Raw genomic sequence first — 25702 nt, 5'->3', positions numbered from 1 at the left:
GTTATTAAGTCAGTGACTCAGTGGTGGAATCATATCTGTGTGGTTAAAAAAGGATGCCAGAACCTGCACTTTTGAATTGCCCTGCTTCTTGAAGTATTTACACCTCATAGGCCACAGCAGATTTTTTCCAAATCTGTGGTCCTATTCAGGCATACCCTGCATCTGCAGCCAGCCTTCAAACAGGAATGAGAAGTATTAGATGATCTATTTGGATGAAGGCTCAAATAAGTTTATTTTAAAGAAAAACATTTTCAGATTTTTTTTCAGAATTAAAAACCAAAACAAGCCAATCAAAAAACCTCCCAAAGAAAGCAAACCTCAGCAGAACATCCCTACTACTGACAGCTAGGGGATTTTGTTTGTATTTTAGAACTAGCGCCTCCTTGTCATGGGCAATATGCCAGTGCTATCATATATATGCAAACAGAGTAACTTTTAAATTTCATAACAAAGGCAGGTGGTTTGTATTACAGCACCAGGTTTATATTGCCTGACACCAAAATACTGAGTAAAATTTTATTTAGAGCAGTTGCATCCAATTCAGAAAACATTTAGGACTAAGTTCAGAAGCCCAGAGGACTCCACCACTTCATTCTCCTTGCTGGACAATAGAATTATCACCAATCCCTTCCTCCACAGATTCTTTGGAAAAGCAGTAAAAAATGCCAAACGAACCCACTTGCATTTTTGGTTCCCTCCTACCATCACCTCCTCTGCTTTCCAAGTTTTGCTAAGTTTCTGGACTGCTACACAGAAGAAATTAAGTTCAAAACTGGTTAGAAAAATCAGGGGCAATAAGTGAACAGCACCAGTAATGGCAGCAGTCAGGGCACAAAAACTCCTGCTCATGTCACCCAGCAGCCACTGAGATCACTTGGAAAAAACATGTTGCTGTTGGCTCCTGAAGGGGTGTGGGACCAGGAGTGCTGACTGGTGGAAAGCTATTTCCAGTGCTCCATAGATCTCATGTTCTGATCATGCCCTTCAGCGAATGCTGATGGAAGGATTTTCTGTTCTTCTCAAGTGGCTGGAAAAGCCCCCCTACTTTGCATGTGGAAACAAAACAAACCCAAATTATAACTACTTGAGATTATCCTTCAGCCAGTCTTACAAATTCATCTCAACACATCTACTCAGTCACAATGGGCACATGGGCCAGAGTGAGTCTCATGGGAGGACTCCATGGCTGTCACTGGAAGTGTTTCCCCTCATCTTCTTCCAATTTTCTTAGCTTTGAATTTTGGACCTCATCTTTGGGAAGCAAGTGCCACCTTCCTAAAAGCTACCTTTTTCTAAGTTCCTTTTGTTGGGAAAAAGATCTGACTCCTGCAAATGGATGTTTTTGAAAAACTGTCTTAACCAATATCAACACCAATACCATCTGTGCCAAAGAGCCTGCAAATTGCATTTAGATGCAACATGAACAAGAACATGAAACAGAGTGAAGACTCAATTTTTTTCATGATCACAGAGGACATTTTGCTAGTGGCTGTGGCTTCAGTCAACACATCTATCAGCAAAGAGGATAATCTACAATATACCCTGAAATGAGCCCTTTTCCTAGTGAAAACGGGAAGGGCTTTCTATGACAGAGATATATTCCTTGCAAGAATTTGCATAAGAAAGTAAGAGCAGTAGAGCAGGGAAAAAATACTGTTTCTGTGAGGATGTATGTGAAAAGCATCAGACTGGTAACTGTAAAGAGATTTCACTTTGTGAAAACATACACCACTTCTTTCTTTTCCATTTAATGAAAATACTGCCTCAGTAATGGCTGGGTGTACAAACCTCAAATATGATTTATTCCAGAAACAAACCTACCCTGCAGGCTGACTCATCTACAGAACCTTTTCTTGGTTCCTTATTATTCTTTTCTAGAGTCCTTGTATCAGGGTTCCTCCTGATGTGTTAATTGCAATTCAATTGCAAATAAAAAATTATTCAATGTAACCATACCTACGTCTAGTGGCACAATAATGCTTTAACTAAAACATTCAGAAAGGAAAAGTCAGGTGAAATTTATTTTGCACTCCTGGTAAATTTTCACAGCAGATTTGTGAGTCCTGCGAAACATACTGTCTTATCCAAAATAAGGCATCTCTTCCTGACTTGAACTGAAACTCAGTAATAAGCTGTATATTTAAATACAAAATAAATAATACTATAATAAATAAATACAGAAACCATTTTTACTTTTGCAGAAAAAAAAACCACTAGAAAGCAATGCCCTGTAATACAGTCATCAGCTCAAGCTTTCACACTTTTTGTCTACTGATTTGGTGCTTCATACCAACAATGAAATCAGTCAAGGAAAAAAAACATGGTTCTCCCCCTGTGGTTGTAATGCCACTATCTGAAACATGCCTACCTGTTGCTATCACAGTACAGTCAGGAAGGACTGTGGAGGTATTTGCAATATATTACTAACTGTACTCAAAAGCTGGAGACTACTTCTGAGTCCCTGCCCTGGGCCAGTGGCTGTGCTGAAAGGAGAGCTCACCAAGTGCCTTCTTCAAGTGTGCACAGACCTTTCCCAAGCAGTTCCCTTCTCCCACTCAGTTTTACCCAGTGTTGTCCACAGAGCTCTGTTCCATAAGCGTGCCTTCAAGCAATGCCCATCCACAATCAGCAGGACAGCTGAGTTATGCAACCTGAGAATGTGCTCAGCTCAACACAGTCACCATCAGATGGGAAATGACAAGAATTTATTTGTACTTCCACATCTGCCAGCTTTTCACAGGCTAGGAAAGATCAACGAATCAAAGTTATTTTGTCTTAACAGAATTCTCACCACTTCTAGGATGCCAAGCACCTTAGATGGTTTGTATTAGCATGACTGCATTTCTGTCAGTGAAATAAGATGCCACCACTTTATAGCCTGGGTCACATAGGCAGAGCAGACCTCATGAACAATGAAGTATTTGTGTGAGAATAGCTTCATGCCACCCACATGACTGATGATATTATGATCTTAACTCATTTTACTCACATTTATACAGAAAGAGTTCTAGTTTCTCTTCTCTCCCCAAAATATACCACGTTATGATCCCAAATACAGGGAAAGCATCATGTAAGTGATGAGCATTTCAGTCTGCTTGCTGAGACAAGGAAACACAGCAAAGCAACTTCCCATATGCTGTGCAGGCAAGACAAAAGTGAGATCTATAGTAGGAAAGAAAGGAAAGCTAACTCTACAGTGAAAAATCTGGGGAAGTACACCATAAATATTTCTGCTTCATCCACATTCTGCAGTTTTTATCATCACTTCTTAGATAATTCAGCCACAAGTAAAACACACTTGCAGAAATATCATCAACGCTTAGGACTGAAAGTGCCACACCCACTGTTCTTCTACGGCTGTGATCTTCCTGTCACATTTTTCATTATTTTGCAGGCTACTCAGCCATTCTGTGTCCTTGTGTGCCTACAAGTTACAGGCCTTTGGCCTAATAAAGAACAGAAATAATGGGAGTAATGAGCAGGCTCATCTAGCAAAGAGATTCACTGAGTGTTAACTCAGATCTCACGGTGTTGTCTTTTTGTAAATTATTGACTCCACCTTATTTACATGAAAGTTCTCAATAGCTTATTCAAATGAGATAGGATTGCACTGTCATATCAGAAGAGATGTCATCGAGGTTAGACAGATTTTAAAAAATACTAGACATCCAAAACTTTCCATGTAGACCAACTCTCCACATTCTGCCAGATGCTAGATATTGAATAAACGAAACAACTGCCTAGAACAGCCACTTTGGAAAGAAACAAAACAAAAACAACCCCAGACCCACTTTAAATTTTATTATCCCACTGTGCTGTCTGATGGCAACTGTAGCTGATGCTTTTAAACATATCCTATTTCTCCTCAGCCAGCTGAACTTACAGCTGGACTTTGTCATGTTCAAAATGCAGCCGGCTTCTATAATGCTTCTCTCCGATGCAGGATGTGGTATGTCATGGAGATGCAGCCTTGTGCATGAGTTATTTTATTATGTAGTGGGAAGCAGCACAACAAGACGCGGGAACAGGAAGAGAAAACTGAGGACATAATCCAATTGCTTTCCACTTGTCTGACACTACTTGGCTGAGCCACAATGGGCTAAAGGCACAGAGAGAAGAATGGAAAAATAGCTTTAAACTTTGAAACCTTCATTGCTTTTAAAACAAAGATCTCTTGGATATGCTCAATTCAAACAGCTCAGATCAACAAATTTAGTCTTTTGAAAACTAACTTGTAGTTTTGTGTCTTCTCAGATGTTCCAAGGTTTGAGGAGTAAATGGAAAATGAAATAATTATTTGTTACAGAAGTGGACTGCAAAAAGTGGAAAGGAGTCACAAATTCTGCAGTGTGGCAGATGCCCTACAAGCCTCTCTTGGGATCCAAGACTGGGGGCAGACCAATCTGAAATGTGATTAAGCCATCTGCAGTTCTGGCTCTTGTGGCTCCGAAGTTATGAGTTATGAATCACAAATATGTTACTTAACCTATGATTTATTTTTTGTTTGTTAAAAGAAGCATTCAAATGTCTGTCCTAGTAGGAAGACAGATACTGAGCCTATGTATGTGCATTGAAACCTAATTTGAGAGCAGAGGAACTGCACTGAGTAGGTACAGAGATCTCTTCAAGAGAGATCAACCTTTCCATTCCAGGCCAAGGCTGACTCTGACCTCTCTCCTCTCCTGACTGACAGAAAGAATTGACACAAGGCAGATAACCTGCTACAAACCCTCCACTCCTTTCTGAAACAACATGTACCCCTAGGCTGTTAAATCTGGACGTGCACATGGTAAGAAATGGTCAGGAGTACCAAACAGAGCTGTTGTCAACTCCACTGGCTGGGGACAGACCTACACTTTGCTGTGGGCAGGTGCAGATGCCACCAGGTGTGCAATGTTTTACTACAACAAGCATGGTCAATTTTAAAATCAAAATAAAGATGCTTCAGTCACACAGACAGAACAGCTCAAGAAATATAAACAAGGACTTTCCATGCGGTACTTGTGCAGGACAAATGGACCCCCAGTAATAATATTCAAAATTATTATGTACAAATTTTAAGACCAAACTTTGTGAAAATACATAAAAAACACACTCCTTTGTGTTTGTACCCTTTCACACTATTGGCCATATCATTGCTTATCCCTACTGGAAGATGATTGTGAATGTAAATGCTACTTTTCAAAAATAAGAAAACAAGTTTATTTCTTAACTTTCCACTGCTGGATGGAACACAGTTGACATCTTCACTTCCAAAAATCCTAGAATAAACCCTCTGAAGCTGACAGTTTTCTTTTTATTGGCCTGCCTGCAAGATTTTTTTGTTTTCATTTTTACTAATCCATTTCTGATGTTTAGCTACTGAGAACATTTGAACTCCAGTAATACAACAGGATCACTATAAGTGATTTGTGTATCCACAAATTAAGTCTAGACAAGAATTGGCTCAGACTGGAGTTCCCTGTGCCCCAGGGTCACAACAACAAAAATCCCCTGTGCACATACATGAGAATGAGGCACAAATATTCTGTTCTTCAGGTAGGTGAGGCCATGGAAGCTAGTTCCCTTTAAAGGATTGTACATCCCTGGGGTCTGATGACTGGTAAAATGCTAGTGGTAATGTTATCTTAGTTGTACTTCTAAGTGAGTTGTCTGTTAAGCCCTTGGTTTCACCTTGTAAAATAAAATGGAGATTATGTTCATTTCATAGAGGTCCTAATCTTGAGGGTTTGTGGAGGCTTTTCACAAAAACATTCTGGTAGATTGTTTGTGTACTTTTATGTTAACACTGCAAGGAAAAAAGAAAGCATGAAAGTGAAGAGGAAGGAAAAACCTGAGAAACTGAATCTTGTGGCCTGCTGCTTACAATTCATAGGCATGAAACAGCAACAACAGCAGAGCTATTGCTTTGATCTATGTCCCTGTTAATTCCTCTTCCCATAATAGAACCACTGACATTTCACTGGTATTCAGATGTGATTAAAATATATTCTAATACCTATAAATAGAAATGTTGGTTCAAGTACTAATTAAAAGCAAATCTGGCATTTGGAAAACTGTATCAACAAAAAGTAAAAAGGTGCAGTAAACAGCAGCAATTGAAATGTTGTTCTTTTTTTTGTTTGTTTTTTTCTGAGAAAAAGGTAAACATCTGTTCTATCAATCTTTACATTAAGGTTTGGATTTCCAAGTCTTTCCAAGCATCCACACAGCAGCTTCAGCGTAAGAGTAACAAGACAGATTTTGTTCTCTCCTTCAATTCTAATAATTGCCACAAAGTTCCAGGAAATAACAGGGTAAGTCAAACACACTAGCTTTCAGCCACCTTCTGCATGGCAGTTTTTAAATAAGCAGGAGCCAAATGTTAAGTTCACTATATTCCTTCATTGCACAGTAGCTTAGTTGTATGTTACGTCATAATTAACCCTTGTTTTATACATATCCATATATATATATATATACACGCACATACACACAGATACACACACACACACACACACCTCTAGACTCCTTTATGTTCATCTCTGGCTTTCTTACCTCCTCCTGAACACTACATACTTGAAGCAAAGGCTGGTTGCAAGGGTGCTTTCAGCCACCACTTCTTCTGCATTAATTTTCAGAACTCTCCCAGCTCGAGAAAACCAAGGGACTTAAAAGAGTCCTCTCTGCACGTGGTAATAAAGATTTACTGGTTTGCCTCCCAAACATATAAAGCATGTTGGAGGAGGGATGCTACCCTTTATGATATCATATAAAGCATTGTTTTCCTTGGGGGCTATTAATGTCACTGGCACTTAGTAGAAGCAACTGCAAAAAACATTAAATTAAGGCTCCAAACCAGAAAACACTATAGTCTCTCAGGAAAGCTAACTTTCCTAAATCCTGAGTGAGACTTTGGGGCATACAAAGAGGAACATTATGAGCTGACAATGGGGAAAAATAATTTTAGACTATAACAGACATGATTACATTTGGAGACAATATCACAATAAAAACAAACTGGGCTCCACTACACAGAAAAACGTAGTGAAAAATTTAATGCTTGAACAAATGTGCTGACTAAGGTACATGTAAAATAGTTTGGACATCTGGGTACTTTACCACAGTACGCAAAACGCACCTGAACCTACCTACACAAAACACACAGAAATAAGAGTCCTTATGGCACATGAAGGTGCAACAATACTGGAGTTAATATCACCCAGTTTCAGATTCACACAAGAGAAAAAACAAACTCCAGTGAGCCTGGTTCCTCGTGGAACACTGTTATTCCTAGTCAACAACACAGTGGCATACAGTAGAGAGATTTGTTTTTATGTGACTTACCTCGGCATCTTGCTCCCGGAGCTGGTATGTTCTCTCTAAGCACTGCAGTATTCTAGGACACAGTGTCTTCTCCTCCAAGAGGAACTCCAGAAGTAAGACCAGCTGGTCAGGGAGAAGCTAAAAGAAGAAAAAGTGCCATGTGTGAATGAAGATCTCTACTGGCTGAGCAATGTAAATTGAAACAAACCAAAGAGGACAAGATTGTAATAACCTGCGTACCTCCAGCATGTGCTTTAAATACAACCTACACCTCTAGCTGGTTTCTGAAAAACCTCAGGGTTTATGTGTCTGTGTTCTGAAAGACTGTGCTGGGGCACAATTAGGACTCATTTTCCATGGTTTCCATTGCAATGGTTAGGTCAGATCTAAAACATGCTTATCTTTTTGAAATATAATCATGGCTTAATAAGTAAGATTTTTATGTAATGTATAAAATAAGTGATTCTATTTTGTTTGGGTTTGAAGAGAGAATATTTTACAGAGCATAATTTGAGGAATCAATGAGACACAGGTACATATAATTTTTAGAGTGGTGTTTTTATCTGATATACAAGCATTTGCATGATATGTTTACAGCGACCAAAGAAACACAACACAAGTAAGTGACCCACCAAACAATTGTTGCAAAAACACATTCTTATTCATATTTTAGTGCAATGAGTCACAAACCATCCATCCTTACATGGGAAATATGCATGAATGGCGTATTTGTGGCACATACAGTACAGCATCTACACATGGATATATATTCAGTAGTTTCAGTCAGTTTCTTGACTCCAGAACCTACAATTTTGAACTGGAACCTAATGTAACCTAAAAAAAAAAAAAGAAAGCACAAGAAGTCTGTTGTAGCCAGGGCTTAAGTGCTCTGTTTAATAGGCTTATTGGATGAACAAATAAATAATTCAAACACAGCTCAGAGAGAAATTGCACCAGCTGCCAGGAAAAAAAATCTCTTAGAAATTCAGGCTCCAAGGTGATCATTCAGAAGTTTGTTATATGTCCCAAAACTTTCCCCACTATTCATCACTGCAGGGCACCAGGGGAGGAAGGGAAAAGGGAAAAGAATGTCAGTAAGGCTTTTGCATACAAAAAGAAATCAACCTGCTCACTTCTAATGTTCTTGAGACAGACTAATGAAAAAAGACATCCTGCTACTTTGACAGTACTTCCAGCTTTCACCACATTTGGTGTTCTGTTCCCACCTCGCTACCTGCCCATGTCTGCTTTGCCGTGTCAATGCACTAAGCAAAGATGAAATGAAGTCAGCTATAGGAAATGCCTCTTCCAACAACATATCCCACAGCCAGGGCTGTTTATGTGGACTGAACAAGACTGGACTCCTGATCTCACACAGTAAGTCCATGAAGATACCCAGGATCTTCTGATCAGTCTTAATCTGTAAAATATCTACATTAATGACTAATTTAGCAACATGCCATTTTCTTCCCTTTTAGACTAGAACCTAAATCAGAATAAAGAGGAAAGAGCATCTCTATTATGATAATGTTTTGGTTTCTTTGCATTTTGATTTCTTTCCACTTTTTTTATTGGTAAAGTTGTATTCCTGAAGACTGAAAATACCTCACATCTTACTAGCTCTTAGTAAAACATTTTGTAAGTAATACCAAAGCCTGCCAATCACATGGTATTGTTAAAAGGAGTTAGGTATTTAAAAATATTGAATATTTCATTTCAGGACAACTACTAAAATGCCAGCTTAAATGCTTATGAGGGAGTCCAACAGCAGCTGCCAGGGGGTTGGTTAGACAAGTTAAAAAATAAATCAGGGAAATAAATCAGCTTCTGGGAAGTGACTCTACTTGGAAACTGAATTAATTCTGAACACTAATAAAATTCAAAATGTTGCAGAACACCACACAAAGAAAGGTAACTTCTGATCTAGACTGTTTTCACTGCTAACTGAAAGACAGAAGAACAATACTTAATTTGCAGAAGCTATAGAACAGTTGCTTGAATACATAGGTACAGAACAGCTGAGTATTTTATAATATATCTGCAGTATAATTGCTACACAGATTCACCCACAGAAAGCTATTGTTTAAGGTAGCATCACAGAATCTCACTGAAGCCAACAAAAGAGCAACAGCAGAGCAGCAGCCATGCCCTTATGTCTGTCTAGTGCTGCATCATGGCTGAAGTTTTTTCAGATGGTTAAACTCTGAGAGTCAGTAAAATAAACAAACAAAACCCCAATAAAACAAACAAATAAACAAACCCAAGCATTCGCTAAGTGTTTGGTCAGTGCTGTCAGGCATATGGTGTGATTACTGAAGTGTCTTGTACAAGGCCAGGCATTGGACTCGATGATCCTTGTGAGCCCCTTCAAACCCAGCATCTTCTAGGACTCTATGAATAAGACCACGGCTTCTGCTATTTTCCTACGTTTCAGCTGCCCAAGATGATACCTTACATACCAGTTTCTAGCTCGTGGATTAATTACAGACCAAGGCAGGAGCTAGTGAACACTGGCAGAGGGCGGGGCGCTGGCAGGGGAACGCTGGCTGGCAGACCTCTCCCCGCAGAGGCACTCGTGGGCACAGCTATTACAGTTTGTTCTCCAACTTGTTTCTAACACAAAAGGAGGAACATTCCCATCTACACTTTTACCCTTTCCTTTCAATAAAAGAGACTATGCTTAAAAACCCTAACTTAGGCCAAGAGACAGAAAACTGCAACAAGACATTCATGACACCAGCTGCTACAAAATTCATTTAGGGGTGCAGACATTTTCTTTTCCCCCCATACAACAATACAAGTATCATTCTCACAAAAGCAGTCTTTTAATGGTAATAAATAAGCTTCAAAAATTGCACTTGAATTTTCTCTCAGAAACCCCACTCTCATTGTTTTTTGTTTTCCCACGACCATTCTTATTTGTCCTGCCCACCTGTTACTTTCCATCTTTCATACCAGGAGAATTGTTTGGGGTGCATGTTGTTAATTTTCAATTTGTTTGCCTCATGCTTAATACAAAGAGGCCCTTGCCTTAAGTGCTATGTAAACATAAATACTGTAGAGACCTAAATACAAATTTCTTTTCAGGCACGGTATAACAACCACTTTCCTTTACAACAACTCAGTCTGCGAATGCATATTGAATATCTAACACCCACAGAAAAGTACACAACACAGATACACCAAGTTACAGCAGGATAATCATCACATTCTCATGTTGTCTTCAGGCTGAAAACATTCAGAAAACAACTGTAACACCATAAATGCAAAATTTCAGTGCTACCCATAAAATAAAATTAACGAAAATAAAATAAATAAAAAAATAACCCCCTCATACTTAGAACTAGAATAGAGAATCTAAATGTTCAAATATATGCAATTATGAAAGCAGATTGCTTCAATTAGGAAATGTGGTGAGGTTCAATAAATAGTTTTCATTACGTCAATAATTGCTGCAACAGCATCTATTTATACTGTAAAGTAGATAGTTCCTATCTCAAACTATGCCTGCTGTATGGAAATTATACTATTTTTCTCAGGGCTGGCCCTCCCCCAGCTGTGACTATGGACACTACAAAGATATAAATGAATATGTTGTGATCAAGCCCACTAGAGGTCTTCTGTCATGTCCCATGTAATTCAACACCATCCCCTCTATAAAGCTGTATCCCAGTTCTGTATATATTATCTTGCCCTTAAGACTGTAAGACCTCTCCTCCAACTCTTCAGCTTTCTGAAAGAGTTCACTGTCCTGCCACTAAACAACAATTTGTTCCCTGCTTCCCCTAAGTTACCTGATGTGGCGGCTTTAAAGTTTGAGTAAAGAGACTATTACCCTTAAAACAAACTGTAAATGATAGGGAATATCAAAACTGGCTCTGTGTTTGAAAAATGAAAGATGAATGAAATAAAGAAAACATGAACAAATTGAAAATATAACTGATATTCACTGTACTAAATCTATTGGAAGTAAGAAAAGCCTACTGTGTATTTTATTCATATTAGTACACAAAACACTTAAGCCATTATACTGTGTTACAAGAGTATCTTAATAGATTAGTAGGTTTTCTACAAATAATCTTTGAACAAAACTATGAATTTTCAAAGTACAGTCCCTAATGTGTAAAAAGCACAAAGAAAACAAATCTTTCCTCTTCAGAGATCTGGTATAGCAGCCATAGAGGTCATCAATCTCACATCCCAGAAGACCACCCACACGAAAGAGCGTATTTATCAATTCCTACATTAACAAACACAATAAATGCCAGATTCGCCTTTATACTAGAAAAAAAATTGCCACTGAAACATTTGACTACTGACCTTTCAGCCACGAAATGTGACACAGATACATCTACTTGAGTTGATCCACAGCACCAGCACTTGCACTGCACCCCTCTGCCAGGACACAAATCACTGAAGTTGTACAGCTGGTATTTTGTATATCCCATTTGCTCCTGCCTGCACTTGAATGAAGTCATTGAAAGCCTCCTTGGAGGGGAAATCTGCCTCAGACTAATGCAGCAACCGATTGACAGTGGCGTGATTTCTATTATTACTCCATTATCACACTGGGATCTGTGCCTAAATGAGCATACTTCCTCCCTGATGCCATTTCCTTTTATCCTGGCTCTAGTCTAAAAGTGGATCAATGGGAGTAATATATATGATGTCACTTCAATTTACAGCTACTGCCTCCCTCTCTTGCATGCACAAATAAATCAATTCTTCCCAAAAATGGTTAAAAAATGCACAGGGAGAATCTTCTCTGAGAAAAGGGTTCTCTGCTATATTTGTCTGTGTAACCACAGCAAGGAACTGTTTATACTGAGCAAAAAACAGGGGGGGGAAAGGAAAAAAAAATCACTACTGTGCACTGGAAAATGCTGGCTGAAATACAAGAAAAACAAGGCCTTATAGAGAATTAAAGCATTTGACCTTGAAAATTACACAGAAATGTTTAAAGTTTTTAAGGCACAGTATATTTCTCCTGTACTTGGTGGACAATAATCTTGTGTCCTATTCCCAGAACCAGAAAATGTATTTTCATTTATATATTTACAAAGTTTTTCCAAGTCAAACCAAATTCCTTCCCACTCCTCTCTTAGGAAAGAAAGGGAAAACCCCCACTCCATAGTTCACTTGTGAATGGTTCCCTTCAGAAAAAAATTGATCACAGAATCATTTAGGTTGGAAAAGACCTCTGATATCACTGAGTACAACCACTAACCCAGCAGTGCCACATTGACCACTAAACTATGTCTCTAAACACCAAGTCTACATGTTTTTTAAATACCTCCAGAGAGACTGACTCAACCCTGTGCAGCCTGTTTAATCTCCTCATAAACTGCAGTCAAGAAAGCAATGCTACTAGTCGAGGAGACAGGATTCATAGGTCCAGGCCATCTCTGCACTTCTACTTCACATGGTCAAAAAAATCCCTGAATGAATTTCATTTTATAAACTCTCCCCCACTGCCTTGAATGCTTTTTTCTGCAGGCTGCAACTAAATAAAACCTTTTGTAGAACACATCCCCTTATTCCTCAAACTGTTAGGAAAACTGGTTGCTTGAAAATTCAAAAAAGCACTGTATACTCAACCATGTTTTTAACCAGATATTGTCATTGTTTACTTCAATATTCTTCAGATGCTGATCAGCACAGTGACTTCTTTTAAATGAAAACAAGGCATGTCCCCCCCACCCCACTTCAAGGGCTAAAATGTATTCATATCAAGTAATATATGAATTCAATAAAAAATGTCCACATTTACCGTTGTTAACTAGGGTAGTGCAATATTCTTGTGAGAAAAGATTAATTCTGAAAGAACTAGTCTCCTGTTTGATTAATATGCAGGGGGAAGAAGTATTCTGCAGCTGACATATTTTTTGAACCGGTTTGCAAAATAAACCCCATCTTTGCCACAGGCTGACAAAATTTCACAAGCAAGTAGTGAAAAAGACAGTTCTGCTCAGCTTCATTTAGGCCAGTTTATTTGGCTTCTCTCTTGATGAAAAGTCAGCTCCTCTTTCAATGTTTATGAAAGATAACTAGTCCTCACTATATTTAAAAGCAAAATATCTCTGTCTGTAACACATTCTCGTCTACTTATGAACTGCACTTGTATGACATCTCTTCCCACTCTGTGTGGTTTTTCTGTATCTGTTCAGTTGGCTCTTTCTATGCTCAGCAATTCATTTTTGAACGCAACCATTTTAAAAACACAAACCAGGGATTGCACCTGGTAATTACAATGAAAAATATATTTCTGTGAATTCTGCTTCAAAAAGCAATAATTCCAACAAGTTCATCAGCATTTCACTTGTGCTATACTTCAAAATGGTTTTTCTGGGACATTTATATCTGGCATCACCTACATCTTACTAGTAGAACATAAAAATGACACAGACCAATTTATTTAATAAACAATTAAATGCACTGGCATTTTGCTCCCACTTACTTTCCTCCTTATAATATCAAAATTAAGGCTGTTCTTTGAAAGCAGATAAGCTCTGTCAGGAATAATTTTAAGGCTGATACCTACTAAAACACAAAGGTTTGGTTTATTCTGGCCACAAATATGGAAACAGTGCTGAATGAAGGACACCGATTGCTGTTTTATGTTCTGTGTCTGATATTCTGGTTACACATTACCGGTAATATTTTTTAAAGGCCAGCCATTGCTATCAGTCCATAAACTGGAACTTTTTCTCAGGCTTTAATATGAAGTATTTTCCCATAATTTACTTAATGGAGAGAAGATCCACTTACAAAGAAATTCAACATCTACAACCTAACATAAATGCACTGAAATGTCAAAAATGATTAAACCTTTATGATCTAACATATTGCTGAGCCAGCAAAATGAAAAACAGGTGGCTTCCAGTACAGGTTCAGTCATGTTATGCAGTGTTTTTCTCAACCTTAGCTTTCTCAAAGAAACATTTCACTGTAACTTTACCCTCAAGCATAATAATTCCCTTTCAAACATAATAGGCTACACATTCTCTATTCTATGCAGATTACTAGCTCTGCCAGTTACTATCATGCTTCCAGGATGTGCTGCTCCTTCTTTCAGATGAAATGGCCACACACCAAGAGAAAATGGACACAGAAAGCCAAATTCCACATCTCAAGACACACTTCACAGACAGCATTACTGTGACACAAACCAAAGCTGATGTTGGCAACAGCAAGATCTTCAGTCATCCCTTCACTCGATCTCAGGAGTCCCCAGCAGCTCAGATGAATTATCAGAATATCAGCCCTGTGATTAGTGCTCACCAGCTGTAAGCAGCTTTTCTCATCTAACAGCACACCCAGCAGAGGCACTTCAGTGAGCTATTCATCTAACTGCAAAGAAAAGAGCCAAGAAGACCATTTGTTTTATTTTTCAGATTCTCTGACTATTACCTATTAGAGGATTCACAGAAAAGACCACCAAGTCTTAGCAATTGGTGGAAAGATTTCATACACACATTGTAGCAGATGCTGAAGTGCAAGTATGTGCCTCCTAATCTGTCCACCCAAAACAGTGTAGGTCTCAACTGCTCCAAATCACGTGCTTAAGCTGATCAGTGGCAGTATAAACCATCTCACCTTAAATTACCAACATCTACATCCTCTGAAACCAGCCGGCTATCAATGGTCCCTGAGACATTAAAAGGAAGTGACAAACTACAGCAGACACTGAAAAATGAAGAGCTGAAGAAGCATAATGATGGAATATGAGCCACAACCATCAGTGAGAACACCCTCAGCACCCAAACAGATTTCCTTTACTCTTCCTTTACTTCTACTCTAGAAGAAAAAAGACAAAAACCTGAGAGCCTAAGAAAATTAACTAAATTTTCTAGCAAATTACTGGGCAAGTACCCTCACCACCCAGTACTGAAAATGAAAAATCCTATCTCTGGAAACTAACCCAGGAAGTTAAGATACCTCTTCAGTATGAAATATTTTTACAATAGAACTTAGCAAGGGAGAGCTTGAAGAAGTATAATCCTTTTCCTTGAAAGTTTGGTACACATTTGGCCACTCCTGGCAAAGAAATTTTTTCTGCCTATACCTACCAAAGCAAGACTCAGTCAATGCCCAGAGTTCAGATAGGATTGTCATCTTCAAGGAATTCACTACAGGTTTTCCAACTCTCTTATCGTGTGGTCAGCTCTTGGGGAAATCTCAGCTTATTCACCAAAACACATTCTTTTGTGGTAAATCAAGCACAAGCATCTATTACCTACTAGATGTCCCAAACAGCTGGAATTCAGAGAAAGAACCTAAAGAAGGAGAGAGAAAATAACTTTTCTTGGTCTTCAAAGCTTTCACTAGCATGGCTGTGCTGAAGGAAGTTTTATCAATTCCACTCAGCTCATGCTGGAGCTGCAGGATACACCACCACTTCAAGGAGGGCTGTCTGAGATTCATCATAAAGCACTAACAATGTCACAAGCCTTCCAGGACGAAAGCATTAAATCACAGATGGGAACTTGCACTTCCATCTCTTAACGCTTTACCACTGGAATCCACAAGAATAGATTTTCTTTTCTACTCTTTTTGATTTCAGAACAACAGGTAATGAGGGCTTTCATATTTAATGATGTCACGTATCTCTTAACATTTGTAGATAAACTGCATTTCCAGAGCTATATTTTCTTCAGATCTGCAATCTGGCTCTGGTGGACTCTGTGTCCAACACAGCCTGTGCATACTCACAACATTTTTTCAATACACCACATCCATTTGATCCCTTTTTCTTTTAGAGTAATTTTCTTGTTTGCTGGTTGGTTGTTGTTTCGGGTGTTGGTCTTGGGTTTTTTTTCATTTGTTGAGAATACAATTGACCAGACTGAGTGAACACCAGTTTCAGAAATACACACATACCGCCAAGAAAGTCTTAATCACAGACAACCTTAAAACACATCTAGTTCTAACAGTCTAAACCTAAGAATAGGTGCTGCTGAAAACCTAGAAAAGCAGTATGTAGAATTTACAGTCATGAAACTGTCCCCATTGATCAAAGATGCAGAGATGCCAATCCACTGCCATCAGCTTCTAGAATTCTTCTTTTAACTAAGGTCTCACAATGGCCATGACTAAAACTATCCAGTTGTCTGAAAGAACTCTTTCGCTGTGGTGGAAAGTCATCTAGTTCCACAGCTGCTGTCACTTCTCAGCCCAACTGCCTCATCATCCCAAAAGGAAGCCTTTGGCACTTTAGAAGAAAACTGGCACTGAACACTGCCCCATGACCAGCAACACAGGTTACCATATGGTTACCTGGCTTTCAAGGTTTTTGTTGTGTTTCCCACCACAATACTCATAAAATCAACCACTGCAGACTACACTGATGACTCTGAGGCAGCTGCTGCTGACTGCTGCCCACAGATCACAGGTGACAGCCAGGCAGTTCCTCTGCTGCACAACTCTTCACTCAAAGCACAGGTGACAGCCAGGTGACAGCCAGTCAGTTCCTCTGCTGCACAATTCTTCACTCAAAGCACACTCAAGCTTCTTGAAAAGGCTTTCACTGAGGATCTTTTCATCGTTGCAAAACTTTCACCGTCACCTAAGACTGGTCACAAGCGTCACCACCTCTCACCCCAGATGTAGGCCAAGTTTCTCAGTTTTGCCTGCTCTACTACAAATACATAGCAAGGTGTACTTAAAGGGAAAAAAAAAAGCCATCACTTCTACCTCCCAAAAAAAACTTTTCTGAAAAAAAATGCTTCACTGCATACAGCTCTCTCCAGGAGCAGAGGATAAGACAATGAAATACATGACAAAAGTTCATTGCTTAATACTTTGGTGAAAGCTACTCAAATCCGATTGTGATGGGTGTGACATGGAACAAGTGTATCCCGCCAGTTTTTATTCCTGATTTTAGAAATATGGATAAGGTTTTAGTTTAAACTGTTGCGAAAGACAGTTAACACTTGAAAAAACACCAAAATCAAGCCATTAAAAGATCTGAGAACAAGTGTTACACAACGTTATTATTATGCCCAGTGCTATTTAAAAAAGATACTATAGTTTCTAGCAAGGATGCCACTGCCAAATTTTCTCTTTCAAAATCTGTATTTCAAAATCTGTATTTCTCCTATACAGGAGCATTAAAATTAAGTATAAAAATAATTCAAATCCAAACTTGCTAGACATGAACTTCTCCAAACTGCAATTTGACTTATGGATTTTTTAGTTTGAAGGACTGCAAGAAATTTAGTGGCTCGAGACAGCATTTGCATACCATCAGCACGTGCAGGAACAGAACTTCTTAAAAAAAAAAAAAGCAAGCAAACTAAACCCAAAAATTTAGTTGAAATACTAATGTTTTCAGAAGTAATTATCAGATAAAATGAGTTTAAAATGTGGTAAGTGCTACACTCTGCTCACATTTTTCAGATGAGACTTTCTGTAATGTCTAGGATGATATGTGAATCATTAAAAGCAATCAGGACTTTTTCATCTCATGTACTAACCAGTAGTTTCTCATATTGACACAACATTAATAATAACTTTTCGATCTTGACCATGGATTTTGTTTTTGATTCATAAATACAGCTTTGTGTGGGAACTCTATTCAATTTAACAGAACTGCATCAAAACACTAGCCTCCGAACAGCTCTCTTTTAAAAAAATCCCCAAAATTAGTATGTTTTGTGATTATAGAAATGTGTGTTGATTTTGTGAAAACATGGCAGGAACAGAAAAAATATTTTAGACCTACTAAGTAACTACTAAGCTGATACAGGTGTAAGAATACAAATACGACATTTAAGGCATAAACCCCCTTACAAATTCAGTCTCACTGTGCTGATCAGCATCTGAAGAATACTGAAGTAAACAATGACAACATCTGGTTAAAAACATGGTTGAGTAAACAGTGCTTTTTTGAATTTTCAAGCTACCAATCAATCTTCTCTACCTCACAGAAGAGGTAAAACTAGAGGCTTTAAACATATTAATTTCATGCAACTTTTTATGCTCATTTGTAATACTGGTTTTTGCAGTTAAGTATATAAAGATACACTCACTTAATAATTCAACAATTTTTTTTACCTGTCTCCAAACAGTGGTGGTGGTGTTTTAAGATTTTTTGTTTGTTCGTTTGGTTGTTTGGCTGGTTTTTGCATCTGCAAGGAAGATTGAGTGAAGTGCTTAAAATAACTTGATTTCATGTCGTCTATCCATTAGGTTTATACGCCACATTACAGAGTACTAGGAATCATTTAACATAAAATAGAGGTACCTGAAACTTGATTTCCACAAGCAGGCACAAAGACAAGTTTTCATGTTGAAATCAAAGAGTGTCCTAGGTTCTGCATTTTCAAATAGAGATTTTCTACCATATTTTCCATCAATAATTTATTACAACCTTCATTTTTAAAGATACTTGAACATTTCCAATGCTTTACAAATGACCAAGAAAGCAATGGTAAAAGCAGCTGTTGCGGAAAAACTAAAATAAATCCTTAACCAAACCCCCCAGACTAAAGTTGTTAATTTTTATTCTATAAATGCACAGAGGAACCATTTCGTTTACTGCCACTCCTTTCAATATTACTTTTCCCCTTAGCAAAAAGACCTAAAACGTGTTAAGCAGAGAGCACTCCATATCCTGCCCTGTGCATTTTTGGGTTCCACTCCCTTATGGATATTTTATGCCCTACTTAAGCCTTGTATATGGACCTGGAGAAACCAGCATGGGCTACAGCAGGACTTCCTGGTAAACAGGCAGATCCGAGACAATCACTGCTACTGACAGCGGGGCAGCCTATCCGCCACCAAACAGCATTCACTTACTTATTTCCAAGGCTGCATGCTATTTCACTTTTACCTCTTCTACCTCAGGAAATGAGGGGGAAGAAAGACTATTGACTGCCAAGAAGGATGCCTAGAAAATTTGCTGACCTGTGGGCTCATTACATATTTCTTGTAGAAGGAGAGCTCCCATTAGCTTCCAGGGATTATCTTTTGTAGGAGGGAGAATAAGACCAGCACTTCATCACTGAATTTACATAGAAATGTGAAAATAATCAAGCAGATAATGCCAGGGAGCAGTGGGCCGACTGTATGCAGCGGGTTATTATTTATAGTACAAATGTCTGGATAACCACTAAGTGCAGTACTTCAACAGTAATTCATAATCTTATCTACAGTCGAATGGAAGTCAGCTTTAGCAAGAACCTGCGGTGCTACACACAATGACAGCACCAAGTTGTTCACGTAAAAGTTTTAAACAGTGCAATCCCACTACTAATTTAAGAAATGGCTGGATAACAATCATTTAAACCTAATTTAAGGCAAGTAATGAATGCTTTTGAATACTGAAAGGCAACCTATTCCACTGTGCAAGCAAAATGTCTGTTTAGTATAGGTCTTGTTCTTAAGAAGCAAAGGTAAGCACCTACTCTATCAGCTTTTTTCTTCTAGCTAAGTCAGTCTCATTATAGAAACATGTGTGCTGCTGCAGCAAAAATGGACCTTAAGTTTCCATTATAAATTGCAGTTTTCAGGTGTTTATAACTTCGCTATAAAATTTTCCCTCCAGCGAGAAACTTGACATTAAAGTTCTCAGTTTATAAAAGTTTGTAAAAAATACTGTTTTTATTATTATTTTTCCAGATAAAATTTCCAAGGTGTCTTACTGATTCAAGACAAACATCTTATCACTGAATTCCTATTTTTAACAAAGGTAAACTTGACAGTTGATTACTCTGCTTTGAGTCTAATGACATCTGCAGGTCTTTGAAATTAGGAAAGGTATGGTATGGTATGGTAACATAGAGCAAACAGCTATGATTAAGGAATACTTTCCACTGGCAAAATTAACCCTTCATAGTTCTGTCTTAAAAAAAACCCCAAACCAATAGCACTTTTCCTTTTTCTTTCAAATTAGGCAGTAGAGATTTAGCTTGCTGTGTGGTTTTTTCCCTTATGCTTTAACATAATTCCCTGAATATGCCTCAAAATCCCAGCTAGATCATCACGTACATGAACAACATCCCATGACAATCACAACTTATGTGCACAATGCTGCAAACACTCAGGTGTAATTAACTTGATGTGCATGAGTACCTCCACAGAAACAAGAAGCCTATTCTTGCTCACTAGTTTATGCATTTGGCCCTCTTAAATGTGCCTTTCACAATCACATTAGAGGGCTTAATAAATGAATTACAAAAAAACCTGTAGAGTTTTGCAGTGATAGTACAGTTACTGCTTTTTCAAACTAGCTCAAAACATATTATACAGACTTCAGATAAATTTATGTTAAAAGCAGCTTATTCTCAGCAGAATCTAAAGAAGTCATTAATTTGTATAAAACTTTAGTCAGCCCAGCCTGAAAATACACTAAAATAAACAACTTATTATTGGAAATTTAATGCTTTTTGCTACCCTGGCATTTTCAAACACAGACATCTCAGCTCCAACAACATGCTGCAGTTTCTGTGCACCGCTGACTCCAGCCTGAGAAGCCTTTGCAGCACCGACTTTCAGATAGATACATACTTGTAAGTCCCAGAAAGCTGGGAACCAGGCACACTCAGCACCTCTGCAAATTAAACACCTCCCTGCCAGAGTGCATACACTGTGGAGGCCTTGGCAAAAGTCAAAATATGTTTCCCTTCATGGTTATTTCACCATTGATTGTTACAAGGGCAAACTGCTGCCCACAATCAGCTTAACTATGAATCACTGTATCTGTCTATTTTGTCAATTATCTCTGCATAAATTCCAGAAAGATGCATTTTAAAGAACAAAAAGCATGTTAAACTGTCACAGATTTCACCACTAAAACAAAATTTGCTTTGAAAAAAATCCAACCAGGCATAGCTGATTACATGAGTATTATAAATATTTTTCCCCCTGTAACCTTTTCCTAAAGAAGTCGGTATTTCATATACCCCTAAAGTCACCGAACAGATACCAGCTGTGCCGTGAATGCTCAGTGTGGCACTGACAGGCAAAACACTCTTAGCTGAGTTTTAATACTGTGATTGAACTCTGCAACAAACAGTGACGTTCTTTTATAAACACACCTGAAACAAGTCATTAATGATAAATCCAACTTCTTATCAACTTCTAACTACAAATGGACTATAGAAGCAAGAAGGCGACATGAAAGGAATTTTTCACTGATACTCAAAATGAGTGCTGTAACCCATAACAGCTGGGTTACTCCAAGAATTGGTAAAGCACGTGACAAAAGAAATGCACTGTTACTCTAAAAAGGCTAAAAGACGAGAGCATACTTACTGCAAATGCAATTTCTGTTCCACTCTTAGCAAGAGCACAAAGTCCTTTAACCTTATTACAGCTGTGCTGTGGTGCCTCTAGTATTTGTCTTCTCCCAGACTAAATACACAAGCTCTTCTTCTTAATCTAAATCCAATCACAAACCAGTCTTGGATATGCTCCACCCTCGTAATTACGTCTTGCTGTGCGTGATCATATTCCACTTCTTTCCTTCCCTATTCCCTTTGCATAGTGTAGCCATTTTTATTCAATGTTCTTCTGGGAATATTATCTCTCATCTAATAATCACATTAACTAGAAATTTTAATTTTGGCACTACGCAACACATAACTAGTTTTGACAAATCTTACAGTTCCAGGGGCAATAACAATGTAAAAGTAAACCACTTTTTCATCTGCCTTCTAATATATCTACATTTTTAAAAGTCAAGCCCAAAAGAAGAAATGTTACCCTCTTGCTTTCTATAACAAGATGAGTGTGTCCATTTGCAGAAGGACTCTTAATTTCAGGTGCTAGTGCACTGACTTCTAGAAAACATAGCCAATAAACACATCTTTTTACTTTAATAACTGAAAAACCAAGCGCATCAAGGTTTGCCAAGGACAGCACATATTTCACAACCTTTTTTATTGTAAATAAAATTTTAATGCAAATAAAAGCAATTAAAGGAAATAGTTTATTGCAACTGTAGTTTCTGCTAATAATGAATATTATATAATTTGCATTCTTACAGTAAATGACAAGTGCTGGTCTCTGTGATATCATAACACCAAGTCCAGCTCATAGGTAGTCTGGCTGGAAGAAACAAATGCAGCAATGGTATTTTACCAGGTCTGTATCATTAATAAAGCCAGTATAAATAAGCAGCCTTTCCAATACATACTGCCTTTCTGTATTACCCTTTGTAGTCAAAAAATAGTTAGCCCCAATAGAAGCATAGTGTTTACAGTACGGATTAATTCTGAATGTATCTGCATGGAGCAAAATAGGGATCTGAACCTGTCTGAGATGTGTCTCAAGGGGAAGAACAGGAAGGTGACAACAAAGACATGTTGTGATATTAACAGAAAGCAATTTTTTTTTCATAAAGCTGCCTAAGTTCCATACAGTGCTTAGGACTGTTTTTCTCTGGAAAACTTGTTTTCCCTTTTTCCAGTCCCCCTTGGGATCTTTGACCACGCAGTTTGAACTGACTTGAAAAGTAAAGCAGGGGCAGAGGAGGGAGGGGCAGGGAAGAGGGGTGGTGGTGCAGCAGGAGAAAGACCAAACCCAAACTGTAGTGACTGTAGTGACTGTCAGCATTTATATGGCTAAACTTGTATTGCTGAGCCAATTAGAGCTTATTGGCCCGAACACTGAAAATTACTGATTTATGCATAGCAACCCTGCAAACAACAATCCTTGCTGCTCACAGTAAGGAAACCAATTTAAAGGCCTCTCAATGTATACAGTACTGCCATTTATATATTTATTTTTTAAAGCTCAGGTTTCCAGTTCCACCAGTAAGTGCTTGCTCTGTAGACCCATGATACTGCGGTGATACACACATGCACTGCATATCACAGCACAGCTCTGAACTGCAGCAGTAGACAGAAAGACTGATTACTTTAATCTAGATTTTGGGCATGTAAAATTGCAAAGGATAGAATGGAAGCTGATGAGTCAGACTGTTGAGACCTCAAAATCATGGGAAAAAATACTTTTAGGTGGCTTTTAGCCAGTTGTTTGTTGCCTCTCCCCCTTTCCACTTATACCAACTACTGTTTAAATCAAATGTTGTCTGTCTTTTAAAGAATACATTGTAGGTTATTCATAAGAGAAAAATGTGAGTTCCATTACACTAAAATATTTTTCCTTTTAGTAATTTTTTTAAAAATATTCATTTATTATACAGACATTGGGTTGCTTGGTTGGGATGTTTTCCTTTGGCTTTGGTGATTGGATTTTCCTCTGTTTTTGGAAAGTTTACTTAATGTTTGACATCTCACTGTTTCCTTCGACAGTCAGCTTTTGTTTTGTTTTGTTTTTAAATGACTCACACAGCAATAGGGAAGAGAAAAAAAAAAAAAAAACAAAGCAGTAATAATTTTTTTTTAAAACCTTCTCCAGGAAACTGGGTTGTAAAACCACAAAATCTGGCAGGACATCAAAGCAGGAGTACCTTACACATTTTTATATAAAGCTGAGATTTTTTAAAAAAAGGAAAACAAACTTTGCTGAGTTGAAAACCAGGTTTTGTAGAGGGAGTGGATAGGAACAAAGACTTGTGCTACAAAATTAAGAAGGAAATCTGCAGCTGTGGAGAGGCCGTGTGTGCGCACACAAAGCCGCCTCACCCAGCAGGAGCCACGCGTGCCAGCGGCACCTCACGTGCAGAAAATATTTCTACTTGGTTCTCAAAAGCCAGTTCTAAACTCCTTCAATGCAACTCTCCTGAGCTCTGTCTAAAGGCTTTCAGGGGTGTTTATTTATGAGAGACAGACCCCTGGAAACTGGGAATCAGTACAATTAAATTTTTGTTGTTTGTGGTTGAAACAATTGAATTCAGTTGTAATTCAAAGCTGTAATACAGAAAAATGCACAATTCAAGGTAGAACACGATGCCGCCTAACACCTACAGAATGATTTTGTCACACTATATTTGGCTGTTATTAATTTTCAACTATATTTTAATTTATAAACTTTAATAACAAGAAAAAAAAAGGTGTCTACAAAGAAAAGTAAAATTTTGGTAATTACTATGAAAGAACCCCATATTTCTATTTCTTAGACAAAAACATTCAGTAGTCCACAATTAGCTTATATTTGAACAATGCTCAAAGGTATGTTTACCATATTACAAAAGGCAGATAGAAGTACTCTTCACTGAAATGCATTTACTACCCAATAAAAAGTCAGAAGAAAACAATATTGGAAAGAAAGTAAAGCATGGACACTACATGCTCAAATCAAATTCTGCATTTTTCCACATAAACTCTGATGCTAATTTTCCAGCTATATTAGCTTACCCCTACAATTTCATAATTAAATTATATAATGTGACACTTCAAAAAACACATTAGGTAAACATCACAGATACTTTAATTCAGCGTAAGAAAGCTTGGCCATGTATTTGAAATTAGTTGCTGTTCCTAATACACTGCTACTCTGAAAAAAAATGCTGCAGTGAATCTAACTAATAAATCAAATTTCCCCAATTATACATATTTAACAAATACATAGAAAAACTCCTATGCAGCTCATTTTTAAATACAGATTTTATTACTCCTTGAATGGAGTAACAAGAAATTACTGTTCAGATGTCTAAAAAGTACTTTTTTTTTGCACATTTGCAGCTTCATCACAACTTGCAAACAAACTGTGTTTTGCAGAGCAAACTAGCAGGAACCAACGTAAAACACAAATATAATTTTGTGCTACTTTTCTGACAGGTGTGCATGCAATGTTATGCTGTTACTGGGAAAATTGTAAATCCATACAAACACTTTAAGAACAAGCAATATAGAATTTTAAACAAAATATATTGAATGGATTCTTCCAACAGCTGATGAATTCTAATGGAACAGACTTGACTAAACTGACTTCAGGCTAAAACTTTGGAAGAGGACATCAGAGAACCACCTTTTAACAACAAAGTTAAAGAAAAAGAATTAATAAAAAATAGGTGACAAGTTATTTCTCACAGTATTAACATCGAAAAAGTTTTTGTTGTGAACATTAACAGTGACTTTATTTTTTGTTGCACTGTGTGGACTAGCTACACCAGACTTGTTCACATTTTTTAGAAACTAGGGAATCTGAGCTGCAACTGCCTTGCTTTGCACTAGCTTTCTATGTTAAGCATTTCAGATGTAAAAAACTTGATTTTAGTGGCAGAACTTGTTGAGACAAAATTCCCACAGATTTCAGTGTAACTCATCTGCAAAGATTGCAGGGTGGAGCACACAACACCTTCTGAGTAATTATTTTAAAATACACACAGTGAGATAATTTAAATTTATTTTGACATTTTATATTCTTTGGTTAACTTTAAACTTTCAGTGCAATGCTGAAACACAAATACATTAAAGAGCACAACATAAAGCATAGTGCTGCAGAGCACAGACTTGCTCAAATCTGGCAGAGGTTGAAGTCAACACAT

At 37.8% G+C, this 25702-nt stretch overlaps 1 protein-coding gene across 3 annotated transcripts in view; it reads right to left on the bottom strand.

Moving 5' to 3' along the window:
• LOC121333266 (aminopeptidase O-like) overlaps positions 1-21676 on the bottom strand; it is a 38963-nt gene extending 17287 nt beyond the window's left edge. The window contains exons 1-2 of one of the 3 annotated variants that reach the window (XR_005952263.1): positions 21562-21676; positions 7327-7443 (exon numbers count right to left, since the gene is read on the bottom strand). Coding sequence is in view for 1 of the 3 variants with exons in the window: in XM_041399471.1 (XP_041255405.1) it covers positions 7327-7443; positions 8009-8023 (132 nt within the window). In the remaining 2 variants the exon portion in view is untranslated. Of the gene's footprint in view, positions 1-7326; positions 7444-8008; positions 8039-11625; positions 11861-21561 lie in introns of those variants that run through there. The other 2 variants (XR_005952262.1, XM_041399471.1) reach the window with 2 other exon arrangements.
• Positions 21677-25702: the final 4026 nt, after the last annotated feature.

This window comes from Onychostruthus taczanowskii, unplaced genomic scaffold (genome assembly GCF_017590055.1).
Source record: "Onychostruthus taczanowskii isolate IOZ18803 unplaced genomic scaffold, ASM1759005v1 scaffold160, whole genome shotgun sequence".
Taxonomy (NCBI): Eukaryota; Metazoa; Chordata; class Aves; order Passeriformes; family Passeridae; genus Onychostruthus; species Onychostruthus taczanowskii.
This window is presented reverse-complemented; position numbering and strand designations above follow the sequence as displayed.